Below are 26,374 nucleotides of genomic sequence, written 5' to 3'. Positions count from 1 at the left end.
ACAAGTAACAGAAGTAATTAATTGAGCCCACCTATTACAAGTGGTATAAATTGAGACTATAATGCATCACTGTTAGAAAAACACACTTGAGAAGAGACAGAAGTGGAATGGAGCCTGTGCAGGAGTTACATTGCCTATTACTAAAGCAAATAAAACAACAATAATATGTGAATACTATTATTCAGGGCCCAATTCCAAGCCAGGCCCTGTTCTAAGCATTTGACATGTGCTAACCTGTTTTTCTCATAATCAATAAATTTATCATTGCTATTTTGCAGATGAATAAAAGTGAAATATATAGGCTACATTGGTGAAGGTCACAGAACAGTTAAAGGGCAGAGTCAGAATCTGGGCTCAGTGTGGAATTAATTCCTGCTTTTAACTACAGACAGTCCTGGACTACAATGGTTCCACTTTCCATTTTTCCATGGCTCGAAAGCAATATGTAGAAACCATACTTACAAGTTTTCATCTTTCCCCAGGCAATGGATATGTAGTCAGATACTCTATGGTCATGTCAAATACTGGTAGCAACCACAGCTCCCTTAGGCATCCAGGAGTCCACCTGAAATGCAAGAAATCCTGGGTTTGATTCTTGGGTCAGGAAAATCCCCTGGAAAACGAAATGGCAACCCACTCGTTTTCTTGCCTGGGAAATCCCACAGACACATGAGTTTGGCTGGCTACTGTCCATGGGGTCACAGGAGTTGGACACGACTTAGTGGCTAAACCACCAACAAACAACTGATACAACCGTTTTGTACCCATAAATCTATGTTGCTTTTCACATTCAGGACAATATTCAGTACATTGCACGTAATATTTAACACTTTATTATAAAGTAGTCTTTGTCTTGGATGACTTTGCACAACTGTAGGCTAATGAAGGTGTTCTGAGCAAGTTTAAGCCAGGCTGGGCTAACCCATGACATTCTTAGGTTAGGTGTATTAATACATTTTCGACTTAACATGGCTTTATCTGCACATAACTCTACCCTAAGTGGAGGAAGATCTGTACTTCTTGATTCTGTCTCTCCCCAAAAGCCAAGTGGTTGGCAGACGAACACACTAAAAGTCCTCTACGCCTGCTATAAAAGGAGGTTAATACCTTAAAATAACTGGGGAGGCTGTAAGAAATAAACAGAAAATTTTGTTTCAGTCAGTGGTAGGTATAACACGATCAGTTACAAACTGCGAATATTCTCAATTCTTGTCAGCTTTTCAAGGCTTACGAGGTTACACGGTCAGCCGGTAGTACCCTAATTCACCATCTCAACTTTCTTCCTTCCCCTACTCTTCACTTAACGGCGTTTCTCCAATTCTAGTGTTTCTCCAATGAATGTGTAGCAGCTTTTTAGTAGCCACATCTCAACCTCCTCATCTGTCAAGCAGCAATAATACCGTCTAGTCTACTCCGCTAGAACTGAAGATAGAAGTGTGAGAGTGCTCTACTGATATTAATTTCTATCAGTGGTGGTTTTGTCGGGGTCCTTTTCTCGCTTGCTGCTGCTGCTGCTGCTAAGTCGCTTCAGTCGTGTCCGACTCTGTGCGACCCAATGGACGGCAGCTCACCAGGCTCCCTCATCCTTAGGATTCTCCAGGCAAAAACACTGGAGTGGGTTGCCATTTCCTTCTCCAACGCATGAAAGTGAGAAGTGAAAGTGAAGTCGCTCAGTCGCGTCCGACTCTTCGTGACCCCATGGACAGCAGCCCACCAGGCTCCTCCGTCCATGGGATTTTCCAGGCAAGAGTACTGGAGTGGGTTGCCACTGCTTTCTCCGCCTATTCTCCTTACTTTGTAATAAAAGAAACAGATCTTTCCGGTTTTCTCTGAGTTTTGCCTCCTTTTGCTTCACAGCAGGGCGAATTCAGTCAGGAAGGCGTAACTTTGCTTTGAGCTTGCGCACTAGCGACGCCCCGCTAGCCTCCGCTTTCTCAGCTTCAGCCACCGCGCTTTGATGACGTCAATACTCTGCGCCGCGGTGCGAGCTGGGCGCGCGTGAAGAGTTTCGAGTTCTGTTTTCCCTGCGAATTCCAGTACTTGGTGGTCTCCTGATTTGACAGTATGAAGGAAACGCCACTGTCAAACTGCGAGCGCCGCTTTCTACTCCGCGCCATTGAAGAGAAGAAGGTAAACTAGGAATTAGCGCCGCGTCAGCGGTTGGGTTGCAGGCGGCTCGCAGCCTTGCGGCCTGGATGCTTGGACTTAGCTCTCGTAGGCCCGGGGAGCCCCAGGAGTAGCCGCCAGTGCTTCCCCAAGCCCCCAGTATTTATTTGGCTCAGGTGGGGTCTTTTCAAGGCTCGGGTCATGCCAGCGACTGTCAGTACCCGGGCACCTAGTTTCCACTCTCCCATGTGGAGTAGTTAGTATCACACTTACCTCTAAGTTCTTAGCCCGGGGCCTGTCTAGCAAAGAGTGATAGATATTTGTATTAGGAATAAACGAATGAATGTTCTGCTTACAGCGGCTGGATGGCAGACAAACCTATGATTATAGGAACATCAAGATTTCATTTGGAACAGATTATGGGTGCTGCATTGTGGAGCTTGGGAAAACAAGGTAACAATTCAAATTAGGTATAAGCTCAATAGAAATTTAAAAGAACTTTATTGGCTCAGTTTACAAAGCATAAGAAGTCTGAACAGTACTTTGTTTAGCTGCCCCAAATAAGTATATTTTCTTTAATGTAGGACTTTAGTTTTATAACTACACTTTATATTTTTAATCATGAATATATTTTCTGTCAACACGAGCCACACATAGTTGTTTCTGATCTCTGTGAATCATATATGCAGCCAGCAGTGATTGCACTGAATTTGTTCCTTAGACATTTGTTGTCATTGCGAAGGGCCTACTTTTCTTCTTTTCCTGAGTGATGTGAGAGTTTGATTTTTAATGTTCATTTGGAAGTTGTGGAGATATTGGTCAGATAATGTTGGTGAGCTATGCCATATGAAAACTTAAGGTGTCTCAAGTTGCATGTCCGATTGTATCACTAAATATTTGTGAAAAGAGGAGTAATGGTCATTGACGCTTAAAAATCTGTGGAATAGTAAATATTGTAATAAATGTTTTTGTGTATGCCAATATATGTTTTGTTTCTGTATATATTCTACTACTGTACTTTGTGTGTAACTTCAATCATAGGGATATATCATACTGAACATTTAGTTAACAGATTTGCACTTTATTTTTGCAGAGTTCTTGGACAAGTTTCCTGTGAACTTGTTTCTCCAAAACTCAATAGGGCAACAGAAGGTATTCTTTTTTTTAACCTTGAACTCTCGCAGATGGCTGCCCCAGCTTTTGAACCTGGCAGGTATTTAAATCTATTTTTTTTAAAAAACTGCTTTAACCAGAGGAAAGCCTAACAGGGATGAGCTATTGTTTTAATGCCTGGTGTTACATTTCTTGACATTAGCCCATTCCTGTTTTCACAGGCAGTCAGATCTCTTGGTGAAGTTGAATCGCCTCTTGGAAAGATGTCTAAGAAATTCGAAGTGTATAGACACTGAATCTCTGTGTGTTGTTGCTGGTGAAAAGGTGGGCAGTATACCCAAAATTCTTAATCTTGGGATAAGTGCTGTTGATTTGTGGATCTCTCTACCTATACTTTCATTCCCAGAGCTTCAGTTAATTCAGTTTTATTCTGGTTCACTTCAGATGTTACGGAGTGCTGTCTATAGATCTTCCTATAGAATCTCTCTTTGGAGGGACAAAAAACATTGGTGAAAATAGTAGCTTAGATTTGCATACAAATTCTTTATTCAAAGAACTTGTGGTTTTTACATATTCTCATGTCTCTTTCTTATGTTATAAGTGAGTTGATGGAAGCAGGTAATAGTCTCCTTTTTTATGGATGAAGAACTAAAGAACTGATTAAATCCTTCATTTGGATAAGTTCATTGACCTACACAGGGCCTCATAGTGAGTCACTGGTAGTCTGACATTGGAAATATTACTGTCAACATATTGTGCTGCTTAATAATATTAAAACTTTATTCTTGATTAGGGTATTTTAACCATCTTTTGGCTTCAGAGAAGTCACTTTAATCTTTCCACATCACATACTTGAATATTATACTTCCTTTACTTGTAAGGTTATCATAAGTATTGTCCAGGAACCTAAGTGTTTGAGTTTTTTAAGTTCGGAGACAATAAAAATACATTAGTCTTAGAAGTTAGGGAAATCTTAGTACTAAACATAAGAGTGGTTCTGTTCAGTTGGAGTATATATTTTACTGTTGTCAGATGACTCATAGAAAGGTGAACTATTGGTATTTCAGGTGTTGGTCTGGATTAATATTTTTCTAAATATGTTTTTACTGGTACATTGGAAGGAATAAAGGCATGTTTTAACAGCAAGAGAAAAATCTGCACACAGTGTTATCTTTCCTTACAAATAAAGTGTGCTTGTGACCAGTTAGGATTTATTTTTGTTTTAAATTCACATTTAGGTTTGGCAAATACGCGTGGACCTACATTTATTAAATCATGATGGAAATATTATCGATGCTGCCAGCATTGCTGCAATTGTAGCCTTATGTCACTTCCGAAGGCCTGATGTCTCTGTTCAAGGAGATGAAGTAACATTGGTAAGCTCCCGTGATGTGAGCCAGGCTCCTTCTTAAGAATGAATGACGTGCAGGACAACTTGTTTTAAATGAAGTTTTATTGTAAATGGCAGTTAGATATGTTCTAAAATTTGTTCACAAGGCAAAAACTACATGTGCTCATAATTGCCCTTGAAATCTCTTAAATCGCCTATACAGAAGTTTTGTCGACAGAAGTACAGGCTATCTTGATATTTTAGAATAGAACTAGATTGGATTGAGCATTAGATAAAGTGGTTGGCTTTTGCTTAGGGGGTGTGTGAGAAATATACAGTTTTCAGTATTTTCACAGGGAGATGCTTTGTCTTATTCTTATTCTGTGGCAAAAGCCATCAGAAACTCCTGGAAAGATTGTTAAAACATATTGCTAGTGTCCATCCTCAGAGTAGGATGGGGATAGGATATATGACTTTGTACTTCTAACAGCATTCCCAGGTGATACTGATAGTGGTGGTATAAGGATCACATTTTGAAAACCATGGACTTAGACTATTTCCATTGTCCTTTTTTGTGTGTACAGAGTATCTCAATTTCAATTTATATAAATTATGTGCTAGGATAGTGGAAGTGCACAGTGGTGTTAGTTTGATTTTTGAATTTACAAAAGGAAACATCAGATGCCCAGATTCTCTAAGCTGTCATTCATGATGCTATTTTTAGGAATTAAGTTGGAACAGACTCTTTCACTTTTCACTTTCATGCATTGGAGAAGGAAATGGCAACCCACTCCAGTGTTCTTGCTTGCAGAATCCCAGGGATGGGGGAGCCTGGTGGGCTGCCATCTGTGGGGTCGCACAGAGTCGGACACAACTGAAGTGACTTAGTAGCAGCAGCAGACTCTTGAAAGACAGAGATGTAGACAAAGTTTTGTTAACAATGGAGATGTTCCTTTAGAGAAGGGAGTTGGTATAAGGAAATAAGAAAGTATAGTATGATTAGTAGGCAAAAAAGACACTTATTAAAAAATACTGTACAGGACTTGCCCGGTGGCTGGGTGGTGAAGAATCTACCTGCCAGTGCAGGAGACACAGGTTCGATCCCTGATCCAGGAAGAGCTCACAGGCCACGGAGCACCTCAGCCCCTGAGCCGCAGACACTGAGCCAGTGCTCTGGGGCCAATAAGCTGCAACTGCTGAGCCCATGCGCTGCAGCTACTGATGCTTACTCGCCTAGAGCCTGTGCTCTGCAACACGAGAAGCCACCACAGCGAGCAGCCCACACAACCGGAGAGTAAGCCCTGAAAAGCCCATGCAGCAACAAAGACCCAGCACAGCCTAAACTAAGTAAATTAATTATTCATCAAAAAAGATACTCAGTACTCAATATTGATGGTGATAAAGTGGTACAGCCATGTTGGAAGAGTTTGGCAGTTTCTTAAGTTAAGTGTAAGCTGAATACAGCCCACCAATTCTATCCCTAAGAGAGTACTCCAAGAGAATGAAAGTATACATTCACTCAAAGACTTCTATATGAATGTTCATAGCAGCATTGTTTGCTATAGCCAAAAACTGGAAACTATCCAAATGTTCATCAACTAGTGAATGGAAAAGCAAAGTGTAGTTTATCTACACAGTGGAATATTATTTCACAGCAAAAAGGACCAAGCTGCTGATGTCATGTATACTTTAAGGTGGATGAAACAGGCTCAGTTGAAAGGAGGCAGATGCAGGAGATGGAAAATTGATTCCACTTACATAAAATGCCCAGAAAAGGCAGATTTCTAGAGACAAATCAGTGGTTGCTTTGACTTGGGAGTGAGGGTGATCAACTTCAGACATGCTAAAGAGATTTGAGGTGAGTAATGAGAATGTTTGAAAAAAAACTGGATTGTGGTGATAATTACACAACTATGATGTTGAAGTTGAAGCTCCAATACTCTGGCCACCTGATACATAGAACTGACTCACTGGAAAAGACCCTGATGCTGGGAAAGATTGGAGGGGAGGAGAAGGGGATGAGAGAGGATGAGATGGCTGGATCGCATCACCGACTCAATGGACATGAGTTTGGGTAAACTCTGCAAGTTGATGATGGACAGGGAGTCCTGGCGTGCTGCAGTCCATGGGGTCACAAAGAGTCGGACACAACTGAGCAACTGAATTGAACTGAACTGATATATTTACTAGAAAGTGGATTATTTATTAATAATTGGTGGACTTTATGGTACGTAAATTATACCTCAATAAAACTTTTTGACAAATACATAAAGTTATAAGAAAGGTGAATGGCAAAGTCAAACAGGTAATTGCAAAAGAAGTTATTTAGGTACTCAGGATTAAAGGGATTTCATCTTTTACCTTAATATTTGATATACAAAGTGATTTTTTATATGTTTATAACTTAGGGACTGTAATTATTGAAACTTATTTTCAAACAGTATACACTTGAAGAACGTGATCCTGTACCATTGAGCATCCATCACATGCCCATTTGTGTCAGTTTTGCCTTCTTCCAGCAAGGGTAAGTCTCATCCTCATCATGGCCAAAATTATTAATGAAGCTAGAAATTTTTTGTTCCACTCAAATATGCCATAGGCAAATGAACAAATCCTTCCTTTAATACTAAAGTACTTTATAGTTCTTTTCTTTCTTTTTAAGAGCATTAGTTGACAAACACTCAGTACTGAGAATTTCCTCAATAGAAGTGATAAACTCTCCTCTAACGAAGAGACTTGACATTTTTCCTTTCATGGATTACTTAGAAATTTATGAGTTTACCACAACATGTCAGTGTATCTTCCTTAGATACAGATATTCGGCTCTAATTGGAGCGTGGATGAGACTGTGGGTTCATGGAAGAAGACTTTGGAGTATATTTGAGGAGCATAATAGATGGAATAGTTATAGGATAAGAGCAGGTCACAAGGGGGAATGGTTCACAGATGGGTAAAAATCTAGGTTCCTTTAGCTCTTCAGCAGTTTCTTCACAACTCACTGCTAACTCCTCCTGTAACAGAAAACCTGAAATCTTAGGTCCTTTAAATGGTGTTTATGTGCCTTTAAATGAAAACCTGAGCCTTAAGTCTCTTTAGAAACAAAGGTATAAATATTTTAGCAATTTTATAACTGAGAATCGGAGAAAAGCTTTCATCTTTCAGTCACTGAATTTTATTAGAGGGAAATAGCACTGTGCAGTAGAGTTACTACAGGAGCCATGTATGTAGTTTTAGTAGCCACATTAAAAGGGTAAAAAGAAACAGGTAAAATTAATTTTGATATAGTTTATTTTACTTAGTATATCTAAAATATTATTTTAATATGTAATCAGTATCTTAAAAATTATTCCTGAGATATTTTGCATTTTTTTTAATGAGCCATAAGCAGAATCTGAAAGAATTTCAAAGTACAGAATATTAGGGAAGCTTTAAAATTAACCAAATTAATGTTTTAATAATTCTGTTGTCTCTTTACATTGAAGTGACTCAAATTCATAGGCTCAGACCTGCATACACTCTCTTGACGTTATTATAGTGCTGTCTTTTTAAAATGATGTGATTAGATTGATACTTCTCTGTCCATGGGATTTTTCAGGCACAGATACTGAAGTGAGTTGCCATTTCCTTCTCCAGGGGATCTTCCTAATTCTTCCTGACCCAGGGATTGAACCCATGCCTCTTGCATTGATAGGCGGAGTGGATCAGTGTTAAAGAAGGTGCCTGCAGTGCAGGAGATGTGGGTTCAGTCCCTGGGTTGAGAAGATTTCCCTGAAGTAGGAAGTGGCAACCCGTTCCAGTATCCTTGCCTGGGAAATCCCATGAACAGAGGAGCTGGGCAGGCTACAGCTCATGTCAGACATGACTTGGCTGAACAATAACAAATCTTTTTAAAATATCCATTATCTTAAAACTGACACAGAATGGGAGAAATAGTAGCAAACCCAACAAATGATTAATTTCCAGAATATATAAGCAGCTCATTCAGCTCAATGGAGAAGGCAGTGGCACCCCACTTCAGGACTCTTGCCTGGAAAATCCCATGGACGGAGGAGCCTGGTGGGCTGCAGTCCTTGGGGTTGTGAAGAGTTGGACACAACTGAGTGACTTCACTTTCACTTTTCACTTTCATGCATTGGAGAAGGAAATGGCAACCCACTCCACTGTTCTTGCCTGGAGAATCCCAGGGACGCCCAGGCAGCCTGGTGGGCTGCCATCTATGGGGTTGCACAGAGTTGGACATGACTGAAGTGACTTAGCAGCAGCAGCAGCATTCAGCTCAATACCAGAAAACAAACAACAATCAAAACATTGGCAGAAAATCTAAACAGATGTTTCTCCAAAGAAGACATACACATGGCATATAAACACATAAAAAAAGATGCTCAACGTTGCTCATGACTATACACATAGTGTATAAACCCATGAAAAGATGCTCAACATCTCTCATTACCAGAGAAATGAAAATCAAAACTACGATGAGGTATCACCTCACACCAGTCAGAATGGCCATCATGAAAAAATCTAAAGACTATAAGTGCTGGAAAAGGTATGGAGAAAAGGGAACTGTTTTGCACTGTTGGTGGGAATGCAAATTGATACAACTACTGTAGTATGGAATTTCCTTAAAAAATGAGGAATAAAACCACCACATAACCTAGCAATCCCACTACTGGGCATATATATATATTTATTTATTTATATATGTATACCCTGAGAAAACTGTAATTGGAAAAGACATCATGTACTCCAGTGTCATCACAGCACTATTTCCAATAGCCGGGACATGGAAGCAACCTGGATGATTATTGAGAGATGAATGGATAAAGAGGCTGTGGTACATATACACGATGGAATATTACTCAGTCATAAAAAGGAAAAACAGTTAACTCAGTTCTAATGAGGTGGATGAACCTAGAGCCTATTATACAGGGTGAGCTAAGTCAGAAAGAGAAAGGCAAATATCATATATTAACACATACATATGGAATCTAGAAAGATGGTACTGATGAACCTATTTGCAGTGGAGTAATGGAGATGCAGACACAGACAGCAGACTTGTGGACGCAGGGAAGGAGGAGGGAACAAATTGAGAGTGGCTTTGAAACATAACCATACGTAAAATTAGACAGCCCGTGGACACTCCCTGTATGACGCAGGGAGCTCAGATCTGGTGCTCTGACAATCTAGAGAGGTGGGATGGGCTGGGAGGTGGGAGGGAGGGGACATAGGCATACCTATGGCTGATAGATGGTTGATAAATGGTAGAAACCAACACAGTATTGTCAAGCAGTTATCCAGTTTAAGAAAATTGACAAGCACTCAGTGTCACATTTGTTCAGGTAAACTTAACATTCATTTCAGAACATATTTATTGGTGGATCCCAGTGAACGAGAAGAACGTGTAATGGATGGCTTGCTGGTGATTGCCATGAATAAGCACCGAGAGATTTGTACCATCCAGTCCAGTGGTGGGATAATGCTGCTAAAAGATCAAGTCAGTATTTTGACTGATGTTCCATTAAAAATAGGTCTCATGTTTTTAGAAGCTTTTTCTTGATTTTTGCCTAAAATCCAACAGGTACTTTCCGTGGCTGATCCTAGGCTCTGTTAGACTCTGGTTCCATGACTGTCCTTATGCTCTGTTGTCCTTATGCCACCAGGGGCCCTTCCTCCCTTCCTCCCCTCCTCCCCTGTGTGCGGCGCTCCCCAGTCTAAGCCCCTCTACATAGAGGAATACTCTTCTTCCCAGTGAGGAAAGGGGTTTATATCCCTGTTTTTTTTAAGTGTCATAAAGTAGATTTAGGTATAAATTTTACTTTTGAGATTTGGGTACAGTGGGCAGAAATTCTCAAATCCAGCTGCATATAAGGTTCACGTGGGGGCTTTTAGAAAATAGATTGCCACGTAGCACATGTTGCAGCTGGTTAGGAGCACAAAGGCTACTTGGTTGGAATTCCAGCTCTGCCTTTACACTAACTGACCTTCGGCAGATTAATTCATCTTTTTGTGCTTCAGTCTCTATCTGTAAAATAGGAAGTAATCTTACTGTCAGCACCTTCTCGTTAGGAGAATGTAAGGATCAATATAGATACTTTGGACTGTGTAGCATAAATTAAGTATACAGTAAATGTTATTTCCAGAGATTCTGATCCACTGGTCCCTGAGGCCTGGGAATCTGCTTTATGAAAGCTTCTGATGGGACACTTTGCAGCTCTGTCTTGAGCAGAGATAGGGATCACTCACAGAAAGGAAGTGAGTGTATGTGTGGCCTTTTTAGTGGTATCTTACATTGTCATAGAGAAGTTTTTGGGTCACTTCCCTTAATTAAAAGTCTCTTACATCTTGCCTTAATTTGTGTTTTTATATTGTATTATTTTCTAATTTGAAAAAAAAGTAAGGCTTAAATTGCAAAGGTAAAACTAATCTTATGTTTTTAGTTTTGCTAAAGAAAACTCTTTGATTTGTTGTCTGTAAATAATAGCATTCACTTTTATAAATAGGTTTTGAGATGTAGTAAAATAGCTGGTGTGAAAGTAGTGGAAATTACAGAGCTAATACAGAAAGCTTTGGAGAACGACCAGAAAGTTAGGTAAGTTTATTTTTTTTTAGAATTGAATGGTCTTGTTATAAATTTTTCTGTTAATGACTTTTCTTGCACAAGCATAACCATATAGTTTTTACACTCAAATCTTTCCTTATCTAATAGTCTCAGTTGAATATAGTACTTAATGTTTTTGAAAGTTGATCAAACTGTTTATTGTATTGCATTCCATTTAAGCATAATCTGTACTGAAAAGCCACACAATGCTTTTCTTTCTTTCTTTTTTTTTTTAAAATAACATTTTCTCAGGAAAAAGAGAATCTGGTAACTTATACTAACAGAACACAAGCTAGGGTTGATCCCCATCTCTTCTTATTCTGTGATGTTAAGCGATAGTGTGTCTTGGCACTTCAGTGTCTGCTGTGGTCTGGGAGGTTACTGCCTACCTGGTGGGGCTGGTTTGAGGTTTGGAGAATAATATACCTCAAGCACATAGCACATGCTTGGCATGTGGTTTAATAAATGGTTAATTATAGTAGCTTTCTATTATCTCACTTGATAGGCCAAATAAATGGGTTAGATTAAGTTAGTCAAATGATTTCTCATCCAGTGTCTCTCATCTATCATAAGGATAAAATAGTTAACTTTTTTTCCTTCCTGTCTTCTCTTCCATCTCATTCTCCCTTTCCCTCCCCACTCCCTAAAAAAATCCACATAGGAAAGAAGGTGGAAAGTTTGGCTTTGCAGAATCTATGGCAAATCAAAGGATTACAGCATTTAAAATGGAAAAGGCCCCTATTGATACCTCCGATGTAGAAGAGAAAGCAGAAGAAATCATTTCTGAAGCTGAACCTCCTTCAGAAGTGTATCTTTACTGGGTGATTTTTTTTTTTTTTTCCAGTAAAAACAAGATTTATAATACTTGTGGCATGATTAGGGCTGTGTGAAGTATGTGCATACTGAAATTTGTTTTCTGAAAACAGAAAAAAACATTTACAAGACAAGAGAGTGATGAAGTAAATTGATGGTGTAACATCTGCCTTCTCTTCAGCTTCTCTTCTCAGAAATCAGAAAAGTTTATACTTTAACAACTTTCAGTGTTTTATTTTCCTTTGGAAAAATTCTTGAATCTCAGTGACATAGTCAAGCCCTATATATACATCATTACATTGTTCTTAAAGTTGATTCATTCACCAAATTTATTACTACAACTGAAATGTTCCAAGCCAGTGTGTGTGTCTTGATATTTGTCACCCATTCTGTCCATAAAATCTTAACCTGAATTACATTTTTTCTTCATTGTTCAGCCATCCATAGTATAGCCGTTGATAATTTTTTTCCTAATAATTTGAGGTGAACTTCAGACTTAACAGAAGAGAACTTACATTCTAATTGTTTCAACACTGCATCAAATAGCAGTATATTTGTTACTCAGTTTTCTTAACTTGCCAAGTGTTTCTAAACCTGTGCTGTGGACTCCTGGGACCGCCCAAATTGGAGAGGGAATAGAAAACTCCTGGGGTCATCTTGAAGACTCTGAGAAGGAAGATGAGGATGAAGGTGGCAATGATGAAGCTGTCATCCTTGATGGTATAAAAATGGACGCAGGAGTAGACGTCTCTCATATTGGAAGCCAAGGTATGTGATACTTTATGGCTGTATGTAATGTGTGTATATATATACATATATATCTTAGAAATCTTGTTTTTATATTAGCAGTTACTTATTTAGAGGGACTAAATGTTAAATTTCAACTGTTGAGGCTAACTGCAATGTTAACTCCTAGTTCTAAGAATATACTTTGTAGAACAGTGGTATTCTTTGATATGTGAGGAGAGTGGCATAAAAGGTTTTTTTTTCTTTTGATTATATATCCAGGGCAGTTGTAAAAGGATAAGTATCTTAAACCTCATTCGTGCACGCTGTTTTTTCTTTGTATAGTTTTTAGTGCATGCTCAGTCACCAAGTTGCCTGACTCTTAACGACCCCACTGAGTGTAGCCTGCCAGGCTCTGTCTGTGGGATTTCCCAGGCAAGAATACTGGAGCAGGTTGCCATTTCCTCTTCCAGGCAGTCTTCCCATCCCAGGGATCAAACCCCCGTCTCCTGCATTGGCAGGCGGGTTCTTTACCACTGAATCAGCTGGGAAGCCTCAAATATAAAAAGGAAGTGTCATACATGTATTAGAATAGTGCTGTCCATACAACTTTCTGCAGTGTTAGAAATGTTCTGTCTACACTGGCCAGCATAGTAGCCTCTAGGCCAGTGCTGTTGAGCAGTGAAATGTGGCTTGTGTAACCCAATACTGAATTTTAATTGGTATAGTTAAGTTGCCACATGGGGCTACCATAACAGAGCTGTATGAGAACCCACAACATTCTACATGTGCATGAACAGTGGTAGTCCCAGATGTTCCTGGCATCCTGAAAGCAACTGAACTATAGAAATGGTTCTCACCTGTGGATATTTTAAGGAAAGTAAAATTCTATCATGAATTATTTATGTAGACATAAAGTAGGTTGGTAGAGACCTAAAGGACAGTTGCTAAATCTGGCTGAGAAAATAGTTGCTCATACCTGCCTACCTTTGAGGAAGATTATTACCTGTAAATATTACTAAGAACCTACTGGGGTTTTTTTTTTTAAGGCAAAAAAAAAAAAAAATTCCCCATTGTTTGGGACCCTTACTCAGCTTGATACTTTTTTTTTTTTAAACTATATATGCCTTTATATATATAGGTGGCCCACCTGCCAATGCAGGAGACCTAAGAGACACGGATTCGATCCCTGGGTGGGGAAGATCCCCTGGAGGAGGAAGTGGCAACCCACTCCAGTTTTTTTGCTTGGAGAATCCCAGGGGCAGAGGAGCCTACAAGTCCGTTAGGGTCGCAAAGAGTCGGACACAAGTGACACAACTTAGCACACACATACGAACAAAGGAAGAAATGGAAAACTCTTATGTGGATCGGAAATGGATTTGTAGGAAATGGATTCTTCATATACTGTTTTTTGGAATTTAAATTGACACAGTTTCTGGAGGAGTTTGGCAAAAATCTTTTAAAAAGCACAAGGAATTCAGTTGGCATACTGACTTGTTTCCAGATTAGTTCTATTAAAGATGCACTGTATCTACAAAATATATAGATTTACCCCCCTAACTTTTCTGTGAAAGCAGCACACATGGTTTTTCAGAGCTCCAATGAATAAACTCAGGGAAGAGAAGAACCAAACAGATCTGTAAGCCTCCAGCCAAAATGACTGGGCCTCTTCTATCTGAAATCTAATTCCTCTAACATTTTCTTAAAGATGCCCCTATAGTGCTCTCAGACAGTGAAGAAGAAGAAATGATCATTTTAGAACCAGATAAGAATCCAAAGAAAATAAGGTAACAAATTTCTCATTTATTTCAAATGTATACTCAAGACTCTTTAGAGGCTTGCTCTCTGGTTTATTGTCATCTTACCCTCTCAACAGACACCTTTTGCATTAGCAATCCAGATCTTTCTATGGTTTCTCTATACATCTGCATGGGTGCCTTTCAAGGTTACAGTATTCTTCTGCCATAGTTGGTAAATATCCAGCCTACTGGAAAAAGTAGTTTGGATCACCAAAGTAGGGGGCAGTGTAGGAAGTAAGGTTGGTAAAAACCATTTGTGGAATCAGCTCATAGTACTAATACTGTTGAAACGTTAATTTACTTTGTTCACAGAACACAGACCATCAGTGCAACACAAGTAAAAGCACCAAGTAAAAAGCCAGTGAAGAAAAGAAAAAAGAAGAGAGCGGCCAATTAAAGTTCACAAAGTTGTATATTTGTGTATATAACTATTAAAAAGGTATTTATTCAGTGCTAACAATCTTGAGTATTTTATTCACAAATCCATCATAAAATCTACTTCTTTATACAGTTTTTTACATTATGCTTTAAAATAAATGCCTGGAGAACTCTACAGGTTTTAAATAGCTGTCATTTTGGTAGGTCAAGTGTACTGAAAGTTGACGAATGAAGAAGTGTGTACACAGGCCTGACGGTCTCAGATTATTCCCAAGTCACAGCTGGCCCAGTTTCTTAAAGAAGTGAATGTCAGCACCTGTGTGTCGGAAGGAGAAGCCTTCCCAGTCCTGATGAATTTTTCTGAGTGAAATCCTGAAGTCAAATTTTTACTTCAAATTAAATTTGACTTACAAACCAAATTTTCCAAATCAATTTATTAATTATTATCCTGACAGCTGACATCATTAATACTTTAACAGAAACCACTTAAAATTAGCCAAATATCTAAGATAGTTACATTTACAAAAGATATACAAATTAAAACCATTTAAAAAGTAATAGATACCATAATTTGTACTGGACCATAAACTTCTGTATTCAGAAATGATTGTAAAATTAAAACCTAAGATAAAATCTATACACCATATACTTTGAGTGATTTACATCTTAGAAAACAAGGGCAGTCTTTTCACTGTTACACATTTAGTGTCTCTGGTGGGTTGAGGAGAGAAACACCATGATACCTGTAAGTAAGAAAAAAAAATCCATTTTTAGTAAACATTCATTGGGTGAAGCAGATCATGGAATTATACACATACCAGGAACTCACAAATTTCTGCCTACTTGATTTAATATTTACAAAACCAGTCTGGTCCCCCAAACATGCATGCATGCATGCCCTGTTCCTCTCCCCTCTTCTCCCTCAAATATAGGACAGAAAGCTCAAAACACATGGCTGCTAAGAGAGTGGTTGCTTAAATAATAGAAGTTAAAATATTAAGGAACTCTGAGCCGTAGGATAGCCTGGAAAAGCAAACTTGTGTAGTATCTACTGCTGTTACTTCTTACTTTGAATTTTTGTACTTCTCTCTTATTGACTGTTGTGCGTGCTGTGGTGCTCTGAGGTAGGTCTGGTGAAGGTCCAGGAGACAAGGCTTTAGAGTTTCCAGAGTATATCCAGTCTTCTGTACTAATGATTCAGGCTGCAGGAGGGAGGAGAAAACCACTGGACTTTGTTTTTGTAACAGACACTAAACACAACTTAGTAGTTGGCATTAAGCTTGAGTTTTGTTAAACTTTAGTACTTAACACCTCCAATGGTGGACAGGGAAGCCTGGCATGCTGCAGGCCACACGGTCACAAGGAGTCGGACACGACTGAGTGACTGAACTGAACATTTTCCACTTTTCTTAAGCGCCTTTTTGCTGACTTCAGTTTTTACAATTTTCCCTGCCAGTGGCAGGCCTTGTTGCCCAGATTCTTTAAGCACATCTTTCAAATGTGCAAAAGTAACTAAGCTTTCTAAGACAGGACGCTTTAAACAGAGTAGATGGTTGGACAACTCTTCCAGTTCAGTACATTTAGACAACCATCAATTGTCTACGACAGTTATCTGGCACAGGCATTTAGAATCAAAAAGTAGACGTGTGAAGATGTAATACATACCCAGCTTTGTCCTGTGACTGTGTAGAGTGCTAAATGAAAGGCCGCTGCAGCGATAACTGATGGCAAATACTTTAGATATGGGTCAGCATCTATCAAACTTAACTCTCCCAAAAACTGGAATGAAAAAGTAAATAACTATGATCATAAGAGCTCTGGAATTCAAACCTCAAATCCGCCTTTTCTGACCTAATTTTTTCTTGTCTTTTAAGACTGGCTGTATAGCAACCATATAAAAATTTTCAGTCACATCTTTAAATATATCCACTACTGCATTGTTTTGCTTCATTCTCATCCTGTATTTTTCCCCTAGCCTTTAGAACAACCCTTCTGGCTACCACTTACGTTCCATTCTCATATCCCCAATGCTTTCCCAATTTACATTATCCTTTGCGAGTGATGGGCTTGCTCTCATGTGCTGCAGCACTCATCTGTCCCAGAATAGTATATTCCTGACCAAGACTGTATAATGAAACTAGAGCTTGCCCCAGTTGTGACCTTAGAATCTTCATTCAACAGAATGAAAGGAACTTACCATTGCTAAACTTTCAACTTTGCAGTTTGCAGGCTGCTGATGCAGAAAGTACTGGGTAAGAAACTGATTTATTGTTGGTGCAGCTAAGTCAAAAGCTAAGACTTTCAAGACTAGGTGCTCCATCCTCAGAACTTGTTTCTTGGTATATGTATCATCTGTAATGTATACAAACTCTGCTACTTCTGGTGGGTATATTTCTTCAAACTTTCTACAATGCAAAGAAGTAATTAGTCCTTAGAAAAGCAAGCTTGTTTATCCCAACTTGAAATCCCTTAAGCAGAATCAATGGAATGAATCTGAAACCAGTTCCCTGTTTCCACTGATACTTGACCATTTTTAGCTGAAATTGGTTAAATGCTAATTAAAAGCCCCCATATATGTCTTCCACTGAAGTCCAAGGAAATGAGAGACTGACTTCCCAAGATGGGAGCAAGGTCAGCAAGTAACTGAAAATGTGGGAAATTTCCTTAGAAAAAGAAATGCTTTATATTTTAGTTTTCATATCTTAATGGGGAAAAGGTAAGATTTTGCTTATTTAACAGAAGGTACTTTTCTGTGGAAGGAACCATACTTTGTAACTTGGTCCTAGTGTATTAAAATCTTGCCAGTCTGTAGGTTCAAGTGCCCTGAAAGACTGATCTAGGCAAATTAATGTCCTAAATTGATAGTTTCATCTACACTACCACCCCTCACGTAGTTGTGAGTCCTGCTTTGTGTTATATGTTAAAACATCACACTTGCCAAATATATGTATTTTAAATCACAATTTCTTCCCTACACAGAAAAATACTAATCACTTTTAACCCAATGAACCAAGTTGGACTTACGAGGCTAAAAGCATAGCAGCAGTGCCCACAAGTTGAAGTTTTCCTCTCAACACAGACATGGATGAAAGAAACCTATCAATGTAGTTCACAGCCAAATGCAGGGTCTCGTTCTGCAGTTTATATTCTTCTCCTACTTCAACTAACCAGTCCACGAGGATAGCCCTCATACTGTTGGTAATGTCTGGCTGTTTCTTCATGTAACCCACTTTAGGCTTACATTTAACCTGTTGAGTGTTAAAATTACAGTTAGATATTCTATCATTAACAGATACCAGCTACATGCTAGAAACTTAAATATAGTATTAGAGTAATCAACTGGCAGTTAAAAAATGTAAAAACATCATCTTAATTTCATTTCCCCACAGTAAATAAACAGCAGTATAAAGAGTAGATTCAGGCAGCAGTTACCTCCATTTCCCTAAGGTATGTGTGAATGTCCTCATGGTAGTCTGGTACTTCATTAACACTCACTGGCTTTTCATCTTCCAGTACAACTGACATTTCCATAGTATGTGGAGACTCTGGGACAATTCAAAAATACAGTTAAGTTCACTTAAGAGCTAAAAATGATGGTCCTTGTAAGGAGTCCCATACTACCAATGAGCTTATTTCATCCAACTAAAAGAGCTTTTTATGACAAAATACATAAGAGATTTAACTCTCATCTTAGTACCTCTGTCTACTTAGTTTTGGAATGATCTTAATTAAAATATCGTTAGACCATTAATGGGAAAATGAATTTGAGGAGCAGGTTATTAAGTTAAACCATCATTCATCTTGCATGATAGGAAGACAGTGGTTCTGTTAGAACAAGGTTAAAATCCAAACTCTGAGATAATATCTAGGATTTGTCATAAGAGTTTGCAGACCCCAAAGTCTAACATTTGCAAAGCATAATCCAGGCAACAATTAGAAGCAGGACTAACAAGTGTGCTAAAGAGGAAATCAGATTTGTCATGGGCAGTTGAAACATATTAACGGTACAATCAATGGGTGATTGGTAAAATTCATCTTTGGAGGCAATGAATGTCATCCATTATTATTTCAGCTCAAAGTTTACTTTGAGGTTAAAATTTGCTGTGAATTTTAAATAATACACAAATTACTGTTATTTCCAAAGCACTTCTCTGCTATACCCCTCGTTTATACAACTAAAACTGATATTGAATTCAGTGAGCTGTCCAGTGAACCCACAGTCTGATGGTAAAGTAGCACAAACTGTAGACAGAGCTGTCCATAGCAGTTACTCTGACTCACAGGAAGACAACTGTCTTTCTGATATCAGACAATCACTCAGACGGGTTTTACAGAAACAAATTTTAGAGCTGGACGGGATGTCGGCTATCTCAATATTTAAAGCTACATCCTCAGATGGCGTTCTCTGAAATGGTGTGAACAAAGTTAGTCTTAACTGAAATATATTCTCCCAACTAAGCAAATATTTTGAGGGTCAATTAAGTCTTTGGGATCTAATGAAATTGATGTGATTAGCAGTGTACCAACCCAACTCCAGTGTTCTTGCCTGGAGAATCCCAGGGACAGAGGAGCATGGTGGGCTGCCGCCTATGGGGTCGCACAGTCGGACATGACTGAAGCGACTTAGCAGCAGCAGCAGTGTACCAGAAGGAGCACGGGATTAGAATCTTTTTGGAGGTCACCAGGTCACAGATTAGCTGTGAGGCCTGAGATAAGTCACACCCTTTCTAAACTTGTTATGCCTAACTCATAATGTAGTAAGGCTCAAGTAAAATGTCTTAGAAGGAAAATATTAATCCGACCTATTTAACAATTACTTTTATTCAAGTTTTCTTTAAAACTTACCAAAACTACCATCCATTGGGTAATCAAGAGGTGCCAGTGGCTTTCTTGGTCCTGGTAAAGTAACAGCTGAATGAAAACCCAAGACATCTTCACTTTCTGATTTTTTAGATTCAGTTGGCCTCTTTTGAATCTCTTTTTCTGCTTCATCCACATGAATGGTAAATGCAGGCTGTTTACTGTTTGCTTTCCAGGGAGGAACAGTGACATGCTCATCATTTACAGGAAGATCCTTAAGAGGTGCAACCTACAATGAAATAATTAAATGCTTTGAGCCTATTAAGTGGAATTTTACTTTCATCCCCTTATACTGCTGAGTATAGTCCCAAACCCTCTTATCAGGAAAATTAAAACTTTTGGGGGCAAAGTTCAGGCAAGGAAATTTGAGTAGCTGGAGAAAGAAGAGATGCTTCAATTTGTCATAGGCATTCCTGTGACACCAAAGATTTCGGTCACACCAAATGGAATTATGCAAAACTAGGCCAGAGATGGCTGGAGTGGCAGGCCGAAAGATGCCAAATTTAACAGAGATGGCAAAAAACAAGTGGTTTTCCTTTTTCACCCTAGGGTGGAGCAACAGAGCAAATTCAGTAAGATGGCGGAATTGACCAATAGCAAAGCACTTTTCATACCTTCGCCCAAAGTAAAGGTAGTTTCTTTACCCATCCATATGGGGAAGACGAAGGTCGGAATAGTGCCTGGGTTTTAGAGCAGAAAGGCGTGGAGGCGGGCAAAGACCATACTCAACGTTGTGGGGCCTGGTTTGATCCCATTATCTATGGAAAAATACTCCCAATGGAAAGCTGAGAGGCAGCATGAAAGCACAGCGCTGTCAGGAACAGTATGGAAGAGTAACTAATGGGAGTAATGTGGCGTCCTACACTCTAGAAACCCAGGGATCAAGGAACTCCAGATCCTAGCCTCCCGCGAAAAGCCCAGGGAATGCTTTCTCGCCACTCTCCTCTGCCGGCTAAACCCGTGCAAAACCCCCGCTCGGCCCTCCCTCCTGAGGATATCGTTCATTGCTTTACCCGTCGCGTCTTAGGCCTCTGGGGCGCTGGACCCCGCGAGTTCCCGGCCCTCAGTACCGCCAGCCCAGCCCGGGTCCGGGGCTGCTGGGCGGGCGCCGACTTCTCGGGGTTGACGTTCTCCTGGTCCTCCTGGAACGCCGACTGCTGCAATGTTAGCGCCGAACCCGCCTCGCGGGCCGCAGGCCCGTGCGCGGAGCTGCCCAACATCTCTGCTCCCGGGGGCGCGGCGGGATCAGCCCGGCGCCAAGCAGCGTGCACTGAGTCCCGCACACCAGCCGAGGAACACTCCAGCCGTACCCGCCCGCCGCAGCCCGAGCCAGCCTGCCCGTCTGCTCGGAACCGTGCAGGACCGAGGAGACTGAGAAAGGCGGAGGCAAGAACTGCCGGGCGTGGAGGGACAAGGACGCCCCCGAAATGAAGCGAGCAGCCCGCCGGAGCTGCGGCTGTTCCCGCAGTTCAAGTATCCCGCGACTATTGAAATGGACCAATGAAAGGTGCCGGTCCCTGTGACGTCACTCGGGGCGACGCGGTCGCAGGCGAATGAAGGCGGCTGCGAAGGCACCCGAGCAGGGGCGGAGCGGGACGAAGAAACAGAGAACGGCGGCAGAAGGAAGGACGCCTGCGCCGGGCGGGGAGGCGGGGCCTAGGCTTATGGTGGCTTTAAATACCGCCGCTAAGCAGTTCCTGTCTTAGGCTAGGGGCGGCCGCTAGTACAAAGTGAGTTACACTTTAGCGATTATTAGTGGGCCGTACATAGAGTCTGACGGGTTAGTCCATGGGGTCACAGAGTCAAACATCACTTAAAGACCACACCATCACCACCCGGCCTTTAGCCACAGGACCTCCAGTTAGCTTGACTGAAGTTTCTCAAGGTCTAAAATCGGATCCGGCCATACTGGCCTGGTGGTCTTGTTCAAGTTACTCAATGTTCTGATTCTCAGTTTTCCTATCTGTTAACTGGGGTGATTATATCTACACGTTATAAGTTATCATTAGTATTAAATAACGTGCATAAATCATTTCATACGCTGCTTATGTAATTGATACTCAAGTGGATGACTATAGTGTCATCTTACCATTTTCGTGCTTATTCACAGTCTTATACTTTTTATTTTTCTTCATGAAGATGCAATTAAACTGCCACCTTGAATTACTGTTGATATACGTAACAAACTAATATACAAGAAATTCAACTAGTCAGCCATTAACCTTGGCTGTATGGCAGCCAACAAAAAGCACGGAGTGAAATTCCAGTGACCTAGATATAATTGTGTTCCATTTAGAAATGAAGGTTGTTTAAATATAGTAAAAAAAAAAAATATGACCTTATTAAAATAAAACTGATAGAAATACGTGCCTTTAGCAAATTTTCACATTTAATATATAACAAGGCTTGCACATAACTAATAAATATAATGGTATATAATTGAGCATTGTTGTTTCCCAACAAATTAATAAGTGTGCCCTTCTTGAAAACACAGAGAATAGTTTATTTTCTATTATAATCCTTATGCCACTTTAAAAAGCACAATCTTAAGTATAATATTCACCTGAATATGAATAAATATGAATTAAGATTGACAGTTATATTTCCCTCCATATATGATAAAAAAGGAAAATTAGTATTTATTAGTGCAGGAAAATCTAAGAAGCCATCACTATTTCTGTACTATTCATATGTAGTACATTTGTATGGCCCTACTGGTTACAGCACATCAAGTTAAAATCCCCCCAATCTGTGCAAGGTCTGATTTCCCTGGCCACAGTTTAAAGCAATGAGCCAACCCAAGTATTTAACAAACTGAGTATGAGTCACAAAACATTACCAAGCAACAGCAAAATCAGTTGTAAGTCAATCTCAATTCCTAGAAAAAAAAACATTATCGGTTATTTCACCTAGTTGACAACACACATAGTAACCAAAACATAATTGAGGCACCAGAACTTGGGTCCCACATTTATGAAATAACAGCATGTCCTCTTAAACACAATCTCACTGAGAATCAGTTGTCTTACATGATTTGACAAAATAATCAACATACTGTGAAGATCACTTGAGGTCACATATGTACATACATTTTGAAAACTGTAAAGCAGTTTATACATATGTGTTGGCTTGTTAAAAATTTAAATGTGTCTATTTTCCAAATAATATTTTTTGATTTGAAAGTTAAAACAGCCTCTTGAGAAAAAAATTCATTAAAATCTGTTATAATCATTTCATTTAAAAAAAAATAAAAATTATCTTTACTTTAAAAAAATTACATTTGTAAAAAAATAAAATAAAAGTGCCACAAAAAACAAGTCATACTTCATTTATTTTAGACAGTATTAAAAAGCACTTGAAATAGAAGTATGTACAGTTAGCTTGTAATTCTATTTTAACAATTTTCATTTAAACAGACAACTTCTTTGGAACTTTACCTTGTTTATATTTCATGCAGCATCAAAGAAAGCAATCAGTGCATTTTGGTCATAACTGTCCAGAATTTCCAGTAAAAGAGGCACTTTGGTTTTTACATTGGTGCCTTTAAACTTGAACTTATCTATGAAAAGATCGGTGATCATGCCTACAAAGAAAAAAGGATAATTTTCTGTCATTGATTAATTTGATTAACCACACATTATTTAATGAAAGTGATTGCTTGAGAATTTCTTAGCATCTGTAATTTCTATTGTTTAACATATACACCTGAAAGGATTGGTACATTAAAAAATATGTATTTGGGGGGGATTTTATGGCAAATTTCAAAATAAAAATCATTTGGCTAATAACTCTCTTAACAACTGGTTACAAGCTATTAGTTCAGACAATCAACTGCTGGCCAGTTTTGAATTCCTATCGGTATATATAAAATTACAAGTGGTTTTCTTTTCTTTCCCCATCAGCTTGACCATTTTGACATAGTGTAGACAGATTTTGTTCCTTACAGCTTTATTTGAAGTAACATTCTTAGGATTTGACTTGAAGGCAGATACTTCTAGATTCAAAGATCCTAACATATGTACAGTAGAAATAATTCAAGCTGTCATATCCTTTATCTAAAGCCTCTAAGTCATGTTTCATAGTTTTTCATATTTTAGTAAGATAATAAAAGGAATATACCATATGTATGGCATAATACTCATGGAAAGTAAGTGGCAGCATCTGACAACAAAACATTTCTACAACAAAATGTATGAATATTCACACTAAGTGGAATTTAAAAAAAACCTCATAGCAGTTTATGTGAGGTACTGTTATTAATTCAGATCAAGTTAAATTTATTGCCAAATGATTTATCAAAAAAAAAAAAAGCTTTTGATTTCAAAGCTTTCTGGACTGCAAAACTGGTGATAAGAGATGGCAATTCTGTACCACCCATCTTTTAGGTTATTATGAAGATAACGATATGCTTGCCACATGGTAAATATTAAGATATCAGATATTATTGTTATAGCTCGTGAGCAAGTCTTTGGGCATAAAATAAATTATTAGGAAGATCTTAAGGATCACTATGGACAGATGATACCAACTGACTCCATATAAGACTTGGCACAGTGCAAAAAGCATCCATCTTGGGGCAAGGAGGTCCTAATGAAGGCTTTGCCACTAGCTACTTATGTGGCAAATTCTTAAGTTCAGATTTCAGTTTTAAAAAATATGAAAAACAGAGACAGCACCATCTATTGTGTAGCACTGTTGTAAGGATTAAATATCCCACCTGATTATAAAGATGCATAAATAAATAGGTATACTATGCATACAGGTCTTCTGTAAAGATTGAAAAAAAAATTTCCTTAAGCTGTTCTTTCTTCCTCTCTCTCTGCCTCCTCACATCTCCCTCTTGCTCTTGCTTTTACAATATATTGTGAAACACTCAACTTCTTGCCACCAAAGCAAAATGAATTTTAGACTATAAATTGACACAACACATATATAACCCTTCTTCAATTTTGCATAAAGACATTAAATGCTGTATTTTGATACTTCAAAATAGCAATGAAAACTGAAAATTATTTGTATGTAATACAGCCTAAATTATAATGTTTCATAAGGTTTCTTCATATATAAATTAATCGCATTATATTTACTTCATTTGTTACTGTTTACTTGCATATTATCAAGTAAAAATATTAAACATTAAAACCAACTCGACAAAATACACTGTGCAATACACTGGCTGTTACTATTTCAGTCATGACTGCTGTAACCTTTGCCTATCTCCTTCCGCCTACCTTCCCTCATGTGATCCTTTGCAAACAGCCAATAGAAAAGAATATGACAAGGTATGGTAGAATAGTCCACTAACCATAGAGTCTTTCAAGATGTGCAGGTTGCTTTTTGTATTCTTCCTGTAGGTGATCTGCCTCTTCTAGAATAGAGCGATATTCTGGTATCAGAAAGTTTGTGTTTCCCTCATGAACCTGCAATTCCTTATTTAAAATAAAAAATAAAAGCACCTTAATTTCAAAATCCAATCCAGTATCAAGTGGACTTTCTCTTTACCACTTTGGAAATCTGATCACAATAAAAATAATAATCATGAATCCATGGTAGACATACTTACTTTTAAAGCATCAATTAACTGTACTTTCTTAGCCAAAAGCAACTGGTACTCCAGCTTTGGGTGGATTAACTTTAATGTGTGTTTGACTGATACTTCATTTATCTCTAGAAGAAGTTGAGGCAGGCACAATTAGATAAGTCACTTTGATCAGGAACATTCTTATTGTAACAACAACCCCCTCAAAACAGAAAGAATGATTCTTTTTATGCTTTTCTTTTACCATAAGATATGTTGAGGTTAATTTTCCTTTTTGTAGCTTCTTTAGAGAGCACATCTTTTAGGATGGATATAGTAGAAATGTTGTCAGATTTAAAGACTCCTTCGCCTTTTCTATAAAATTAATATTTTTAAAGAAACAGTTTTAGAAGGAAGTACATCAAATAAATATGTCCCGTAAACACATATTTTGTGACTAGAACCTTGTGTTTAGACTTCATTTAATTTCAAATTTCTTTATATACACATCCCACTATTAATGTACAGCATATTTAAACATGTAACCTACTACTGTTGTAGTAATTCAAGTTCTAAACATACTTGCAAAACTGAGTAAAAGATGTTAGACATCTGCCTCCTAAGGATATGACAATTTAAGTCCTTCATTTAAAACTTTTTTATTCATTTTCACTAATAAAATTTCTCATAGCTAATACCTTATATATATAAAATACATTTAGAACTGCTTACTTTCATATTAGTTCTTATGTAACACATAGATTAACAGCATGACTCCATGCTTCATCCTTAAATATCAAACCTAAGAGTAACATCTATAATCACAGGACCCTTTTCTTTAGGGAACGCCTTTGTCCTCTCTCTCTCTCTCTCTCCCCTCCTTCTCAATCCTTATAGTTTCATTGGCCTCAACCCTATATCTGGGACTTCAGGAAGAAGCTTTCACCAGTGTGCTTCATGACCACAGTGGTTCATGTTTTAACGATGATAGTCAATCGTGGGGCTTTTATTGGAACTAGTGGCAGAGTGAGGCTATGGCGCCTGAAAAGACATAAAGCTGGATGGAGCTGTTGGCGGCCCCCATGGCACCACATAGGAAAACCAAGGGCAGACAGAATCAGAGATGAGCAATG

General features: G+C 38.7%; 4 protein-coding genes across 9 annotated transcripts in view; 1 reads left to right on the top strand and 3 right to left on the bottom strand.

The window, feature by feature from the left end:
- SMIM43 (small integral membrane protein 43) overlaps positions 1–1,894 on the bottom strand; it is a 55,554-nt gene extending 53,660 nt beyond the window's left edge. For all 4 annotated transcript variants that reach the window (XR_009601120.1, XM_060417515.1, XM_060417514.1 and 1 more), the window contains exons 1-2: positions 1,795–1,894; positions 463–565 (exon numbers count right to left, since the gene is read on the bottom strand). The gene's annotated coding sequence lies outside the window, so the exon portion shown is untranslated. The remainder of the gene's footprint in view (positions 1–462; positions 566–1,794) is intronic.
- Positions 1,895–1,962: 68 nt separating this feature from the next.
- EXOSC9 (exosome component 9) lies at positions 1,963–14,945 on the top strand. Of its 2 annotated transcripts, XM_004009582.5 has the most exons (12): positions 1,963–2,130; positions 2,465–2,559; positions 3,200–3,319; positions 3,441–3,543; positions 4,458–4,595; positions 6,991–7,073; positions 9,911–10,043; positions 11,050–11,138; positions 11,809–11,955; positions 12,544–12,728; positions 14,395–14,473; positions 14,798–14,945. In XM_004009582.5, the coding sequence occupies exons 1-12, from the start codon at positions 2,065–2,067 to the stop codon at positions 14,880–14,882; spliced, it is 1,323 nt and encodes a 440-aa protein (XP_004009631.2). In that variant the 5' UTR covers positions 1,963–2,064; the 3' UTR covers positions 14,883–14,945. The 2 variants fall into 2 exon arrangements, with proteins under 2 accessions (XP_004009631.2, XP_012034782.2); XM_012179392.4 differs by lacking the exon at positions 14,395–14,473.
- Positions 14,879–21,169, bottom strand: CCNA2 (cyclin A2). Its single transcript, XM_027970780.3, has 8 exons — positions 20,737–21,169; positions 19,709–19,952; positions 18,296–18,408; positions 17,888–18,111; positions 17,061–17,268; positions 16,529–16,642; positions 15,932–16,065; positions 14,879–15,606 (listed from the first exon to the last, which is right to left on the bottom strand). The coding sequence occupies exons 1-8, from the start codon at positions 20,941–20,943 to the stop codon at positions 15,558–15,560; spliced, it is 1,293 nt and encodes a 430-aa protein (XP_027826581.1). The 5' UTR covers positions 20,944–21,169; the 3' UTR covers positions 14,879–15,557.
- Positions 21,170–22,090: 921 nt separating this feature from the next.
- BBS7 (Bardet-Biedl syndrome 7) overlaps positions 22,091–26,374 on the bottom strand; it is a 39,246-nt gene continuing 34,962 nt past the window's right edge. Inside the window, exons 16-20 of one of the 2 annotated variants that reach the window (XM_012179390.5) lie at positions 25,507–25,616; positions 25,287–25,390; positions 25,029–25,152; positions 23,161–23,306; positions 22,091–22,601 (exon numbers count right to left, since the gene is read on the bottom strand). In XM_012179390.5, coding sequence (XP_012034780.1) covers positions 23,173–23,306; positions 25,029–25,152; positions 25,287–25,390; positions 25,507–25,616 — 472 coding nt within the window. In that variant the 3' untranslated portion in view covers positions 22,091–22,601; positions 23,161–23,172. Of the gene's footprint in view, positions 23,307–25,028; positions 25,153–25,286; positions 25,391–25,506; positions 25,617–26,374 lie in introns of both variants that reach the window. The other variant, XM_060417512.1, reaches the window with a different exon arrangement.

Source organism: Ovis aries, chromosome 6 (genome assembly GCF_016772045.2).
Source record: "Ovis aries strain OAR_USU_Benz2616 breed Rambouillet chromosome 6, ARS-UI_Ramb_v3.0, whole genome shotgun sequence".
NCBI lineage: Eukaryota > Metazoa > Chordata > Mammalia > Artiodactyla > Bovidae > Ovis > Ovis aries.
Note: the sequence above shows the minus strand (reverse complement) of the source record. Positions and strands in the feature narration are given on the sequence as shown.